Here is a 6400-nt window from a genome sequence, read left to right as displayed (position 1 = left end):
TTAACGTCAGTAAACATCACAGAGTTTTTGGTTCAATCTCTAGTTTCGAGTCTTCTTCAATACATGTTGATGTTCACTTTGTACAGTAAAATAGATGATAAAGCGCCGCGTACATTGGAGGGTGGACACGGTGCGATTGAGAGCTGGTCCGTCCAATCGGTGCATGGTTGCAGGTGTAGGTGGGCGCGCAGTGGACGCGCTCCCAGTCAGACCACACCCCCAATTCTAGGTCCAATTGCAAAACAACATGGCGCTGGTCAAAATGCGAAACTCAAGGCTTCAAAGCTACAGCTCACAAAACCAACAGGTGACGTCACGGCAGGTTGACACGCGGTCCAGACAATTCTGAGGACCTTTTCTGGCCTTCCATCTCTGAATACAGCTTAAGAGATGCACAGATTCCTGAATTCCTCTGCATTGTTTTTAACAGTTAATATAATAAAAAAACAGACATCACACACGGGAACACTCCAAGAAACACGTAATGAGCTTTATTTTTTATCAACTATATGACACGTGACACGTACGTTAGGTTTATAATATCTATAAGAAGTGCCCTGGTGCGAATAATGAAGCTACTTCTTGTTTTTGTGTAAGTCTGACCTGCTTACAGTAGAGAAGAACAGTTGGAATGAATTACAAGTCAAGTCAATACACAGGCATAGAAAAGCTCTTTTGTCTGAAAATAAATAACAGCAGCATTGCTGAGCTGTCTGAGCCACACGCCACGTGATGGGAGCGAGATTCTTGAGGTGGCTGGAGACTCGCATGACACCAAGTTCCTTCGCAATTTATATTACGTTCCAGCTTCACTGTACGACGGGGTTTGGAAGAGTGGTTACAGGACTAGTGATAGATTTCGGGCACCACCACCTTCAGTTGAGAGACACATCGGGATGGGGATGTCATCAGATTCAATAAAGTTCTGGTCACAAAGTGATTAGCAGTTAAAAACAAAACAGTGACATGTTTGATTCCTTTTGTCTCATTCTGTTCTGACCTATTGTGAAGGAGAAAAGCTACATTTTGAACATTGGTTTGGTCTAAAGCTCCCACCACGGCGCAGTCTTCTTCATTGCCACGTCCTCGTCAGGAGTGTGCGTTGGCCCCGTAACTACTCCACAGGCCGGATGCCCTTGGCCTCCTCCATGTTCCTCAGAGTCTCGTCCCATTGGGTGAACTGCTTGGACAGCAGGAACATCTGCCAATCAGATTACAAGGGTCAGTGGGTGGAGCTTTTGTCCCGAGGCAGTGGTTTATCTTATAAAGAGGTCAGTGAAACCACAGCTACATTTGTTCACAGTGGCGGATGGAACAAACAAATTTCAGATTACACTTTTATCAGACAAAGACGATTAATGTGTCATTGTTCTGTCTCTTTTATCCCCAAGGACGTGAGAAACAACAATAAAAGTTTGCAATGACATAAAATGTAATATTCTTAAAGCTCAGAATAAAATTTTCAAAAATAAATTATAAAAACCATTTTGTTGTATTCCTCAAAAAGCTTCTTCACTTCCTGGGACTGAACCTCGATTTGGTCCTGTGAAAGAAAACAGAGGAGTCAACTAATATGATCGCACTCACGCACGCACGCACGCATGCAGAAAGAGAAGGTGGTTACCTGCTCTTTGATGTGAATCTGTGACAGGCGCTGCAACTTGGTGGCGTGTTCTGGTACATCTGTGAACAACAGAAACACAGCTATAGTAACACACGCCTCTAAACTCTACATGACTGACTAAACACAGATTCAATATTTGATATCCAGTTAAAGGGACAGTAAGCGATTTTGGAGAAAGGTGGTTCGTAATGGTTCGAATGAAGGACATTGAAAAACAGCGGTGTGTGTTGTGTGACAACAGTATCCCTGCGACATGGGACAAATATTGTGTGGAATGAAACCGCATCCAAAGATATGGTATCAACATGATGGTTGTTTAAGAGATTAAAGTAAAAATGTATTAGTAGTCGTTGACACATTTTTGGCTTAAACTTGTCATTAAAAACTGATTGCAATTGTGTAATGGTTATTGAAAAGTGACACCATCCGTGCTTATATTGGTCCTATAAGTCTTGTTTCCAGCATTCTCCTGCATGGTATCTTTCCCCAGTGATGGGGAAATGGCAGGAGGTGGAACAGCAGAATTCACAAGCACAACTCAACCTCACAAGAGAAAAAGAATCCTGTTGACGGAGGAACAAAATCAGGTGAAGAAGGAGAGTGATAGAAAAAGAGATAAAGCAAGAGTGAACCCTCTGACGGACATTCACTCTGTGGAGAGGAGCTCCGGGACTTGAGACGCTTTTACAGATCAGTAAGTAACACAACCAGCTACTTATTGATTTTGACGATTGTTTTCTGCTTTGGATAGTAGCGGGGCTGCTGGCGTTGAGTTAATCATGATGCTAGCCCTGTCGCTAGTTAACGATAGGAGCCAGAAAGCGAAGGAGGAGCTTCAGTGAATAAACTTCTTTCTTCTCCTCCGTTATCTCCAAAGTGATGTAGACAACTTCCTCAGCAGCTCTGAGCAGAAGTGACTGCGTCCTTACCGACGTCTTTACAACAGTGACCAAACAATAATGCCGCCTGGAACCACTAGGGGCTAAAAAGTTGTCTGTCTTACGTCATCTAAAACTACACACAAATACATCCTTTAGAGCTCAAATCACTGAACAGACTTTGGTAGAATAAATGTTCCTTCGTGGTTGATTTTCACCGAGTCCCGACCGGTGACACTCACCTCTAATGTAGGTGCTGTCCAGCAGCGGCTGGAGGCTGCTGACCTGCTCCAGCAAAGCAGCCTGGGAGAGCAGGAAGTCCTCTTCTGCACACACAAACGCACAACAGCATCACAATGAGCACCAAATTGCTCTTTTAGTCAATTGCTCTAACTTTACATGTATAAATCAGCACATTAGTAATGTTCAAATTTACTGCCATATACAGTATACAAATAATAAAAGTTGACATTATACAATCTCTCGACAATTATGACTGTAATTGTTACGTCTCTCCCAGATTTCTCCTGCTTCTCACCAGCGAGGATGAACTCCAGCTTCATAGCGTCAGGTACAGTGATGTGGTCGGTGAACTGGGGGTCCAGGTACTTCAGAAGGTCCTCAACTGCAACACAGCAACAATAATTGTCATCAAATGCAGTAAAAAAAAAATCAGACTACAGGAAAAACGGCCTGCACCGTTGTGACATTTTGAATTTCAAACTTGTCCTTTGCAGTTTATCATCCTGAAATGAGTTTAGAATATACTTTTATATTGTAGATAAACAGCCTTAGATGTAGAATCCTCTTATATATATAAATATATAAAATCAACACCATATGCCGTGCTGTATAATCCAGGATGTAAGTGCTGATGCAGCAGTGTGTGACTCACTCTTCTTGTGCAGGATCTTCACTCGCTCTCTTTTGTTGGCCGTGTTTGTCAGACCTGCCTGTATCCTGGACAAAGACTCTGCACACTGACAGACAGAGGAAATAGATTCAATATCAGTAATTACTAAGGTCACAGAAAATGAATTCTAGTTTATTTTATCGCTGTGGCTTAGCGGCCTTTTTTTCGTGCTGTATGTAGTGCTATGCCTATTTCCTAAAATACATCAATAATAGAAAAGCTTAAAGGGGCAGTATGTGATTTTAATCCATAGACTTTTTTTTGTAAAAATTTGCGAATATTTCTGATAAACTTGTTGTCGTTTCTGTGTGCGGCCCCCCCAAAATCAGTTTTTCAACACAGCCCTGGCTCTGTAAATTGAAAACAAAAAAACGGTGCAAACCGCAGTATGTGCAGTTGGTAAACATCACTCCCTGATACCCGAGTGACGTGCTAGCAGATGATGCTATGACTATGATTCCAGAAACAAGGGTTTTGCTAAAATTCTGAGTATTTTGATCCTGAAAAGAGGGAAACTCTGGGTTTTCCGTTCCAGGAAGCGAGTGTACTTTAACTTTAGGTCATTAACCATGGTAACTGACTCTGTGAACCTAACCTGTTCGCTGGCAGGTTTTCTTTAAAAAAAATGTGGAATCTCATTAAAGCCATATGCTTTACCTATCTGCGCTATATTCTTATAATTCATTTTCAGCTGCAGCCACGTTATTTGCGTGCCCGTGGGATTGAACCTAAATTAAAAATAATTAAATAACATGTTTTCCAGACATGAGCAAAAGAATGGTGACCGGGCGCCTGCTCATCGGACAGTGTCACTAACCATTACACCATAATGTTAGACAAGATTTTGGCGGAGAAAATATCATAATGTTTAAAATAAATGTATTACTTTATTCAGTCTTACTCGTTGACTCGGGCAGTAACTGCCTCCCACGCCAACTGTCTCTCCTTATCAGCTGCAGCTGTGATGCTCCGCTTTCTCAGTATGTGCTCATTTTCTCCATAAACATGAAGTTGTATCTCCAGTTCTAACGGCATGAGGTAGGAGGGCCTTGTTTTCGCCTCGGTTGCCATGGTGACTCGTAGTTTCGGAGCTCCATTGCTGATGGCTTTTTATAGTCAGCGGGCACGTCACTCTGTGTGAAAATAATCAGAGTTGATCTAACTTACTCAGAACTGCTTTTCTGGAACCGAAATCTCAGAGTAGATCAAGTCAGAGTTCAAGTTTAAAGTCAGAGTTTTTCAAACCTGCTTCCTGGAATACACCCCAGTGCACTAAGAATTATCAACATCAAACAATCGTTCTTGAAAATCGCTTACTGCCAAAGTTCAAGAGGAACAGGGACTAAATTATGTAGCAAGAAGCACAGTGAAATTGCATGTTTGCATTGTGCACTTTTTTGTTTATTCATTCATTCTGAATAAAACTTTACAGTATATTTCGACCAATCATTTTCAGAAAACATAAAGCCACTGCTTATGCAAGACATTGTGGCACATTGCGCCATCACTGGAAATAAGTTTACCACACAACAGATCCACTTCAATGCCCCTCTTTGTAAGCTAAAAGTGTATTTTTCTCATCATGTGATGCTCTGATAGGACGATCAGGAGGAACTTTCAATCTCCGCAGCCCATCTGCTACGGAATATGTGCGATGTCCATTGTCAAAGCACAGTTGCGATTTGATAAATGTATCAGATCAATGATATCAATGATAAATCAATCACAGGTAAATTCATCTGTGCTTGGACTGGGCTCATCTGCTTACTGCTCCATCAAGTCCATACTATTGTTTTATATGCGAGTCGATATCCTCCACCATGCATTTCTTACTTATTCATAAATTTTCTTGATAACGTGCATTAACTATTGGGAAGTAAATCCTCACCAAGCTCCAACAAAAAAATCTGTCTCAAAGTACTTTTTTCTTATCCGACCAAAACATTAAACCCCATAGATTTTGAATTGCCACGACACAGAACAATTCAGCAAATCAAATACATTCAAAAAGCTGCAATCGCAAATAAATCAAACACACGCATCACCTGTTAGCATTAAAATGTTATGTAAAAGTATAACGTCACGTTTGTGCGACCACAGATATGATCAGCAGCAACACAAGGCACTATTTCATCATTTGACGTGAAGACGACGCAGAAGTTGGCATCGGATTTGTATTTTTCATGGTTTCACAAATCTGAAAATATGTTTTAAAGAATATTTGGCCTTTCTGTGACAATCTTGTCCATATTCAAGGTACGGTGGTTTTCTATCTGGCCCTGGTACATCACGGAGGACAGGTCGCTCAGCATCGTTAAGTTACGTTCCTCTTCACTTTACAATTAACTGCCGAACCGGAAGCGAACCTCAGCGTCGTGATGTGGAGTAAATGAGCAATAACTAAGCCCCGTATTTGACAGGTAAGCGTTGATGATTGCAGGGAGGCTAAAACACACACACACACACACACACACACACACACACAATGACATCGCCGACAGCTACGGCTGCTGTTGAGCTGGAACATAGCCCGTTGCAGTCGTTACAGTCTTGGGGAACAGTTGCCACAGACTCGCATTACATGACATCGAGTAATCACTGTAGAGCTAAAAGGGCGTTTGCTCATTTCCAGCGGTAGAGCTAGCGTTAGCTCTGCTAGGCTAGCGGCTAGCTTCTTAACGCTCGTCCGAATTCGCATTATTCTGGGCCAACCTTGACGGGTTTTCCACTTTTGTTTCTTCTCTCGCCGTACAGACGACTCTCCAGCGCCTGGAGGCGCATTTCCAGGTTGTCTGTGTCCGGTTTTCTATCCATTTTTTTTGTCTCTGGAACCACTGGAACTCAACAGGAGCTGAACAGCGCCTCTCGATTTGCCTTATTTTTCCCCACCCGATGTGAGCGAAGACCCGCCCCTTTCATAATAGTTGTAGCTTTCGTTGGTTGGATTGGTTAGGTTTTAGCGTGAAGAACGGTGATTGGTCAGAA

At 42.2% G+C, this 6400-nt stretch overlaps 2 protein-coding genes across 3 annotated transcripts in view; one reads left to right on the top strand and one right to left on the bottom strand.

Annotated features, from left to right (window-relative positions):
• Positions 1-464: 464 nt before the first annotated feature.
• Positions 465-6267, bottom strand: dctn3 (dynactin 3 (p22)). Its single transcript, XM_035607925.2, has 7 exons — positions 6128-6267; positions 3398-3482; positions 3041-3127; positions 2745-2828; positions 1625-1683; positions 1484-1543; positions 465-1201 (listed from the first exon to the last, which is right to left on the bottom strand). Exons 1-7 carry the CDS (start codon positions 6227-6229, stop codon positions 1115-1117), a joined length of 564 nt encoding a protein of 187 aa, XP_035463818.1. The 5' UTR covers positions 6230-6267; the 3' UTR covers positions 465-1114.
• The window catches only part of atg5 (ATG5 autophagy related 5 homolog (S. cerevisiae)), a 36876-nt gene continuing 36650 nt past the window's right edge, over positions 6175-6400 (top strand). Inside the window, exon 1 of one of the 2 annotated variants that reach the window (XM_047334918.1) lies at positions 6175-6309. In XM_047334918.1, coding sequence (XP_047190874.1) covers positions 6308-6309 — 2 coding nt within the window. In that variant the 5' untranslated portion in view covers positions 6175-6307. The remainder of the gene's footprint in view (positions 6310-6400) is intronic. The other variant, XM_035607916.2, reaches the window with a different exon arrangement.

The sequence above is a fragment of the Scophthalmus maximus genome, chromosome 10 (assembly GCF_022379125.1).
Source record: "Scophthalmus maximus strain ysfricsl-2021 chromosome 10, ASM2237912v1, whole genome shotgun sequence".
Classification (NCBI taxonomy): Eukaryota; Metazoa; Chordata; class Actinopteri; order Pleuronectiformes; family Scophthalmidae; genus Scophthalmus; species Scophthalmus maximus.
Note: the sequence above shows the minus strand (reverse complement) of the source record. Positions and strands in the feature narration are given on the sequence as shown.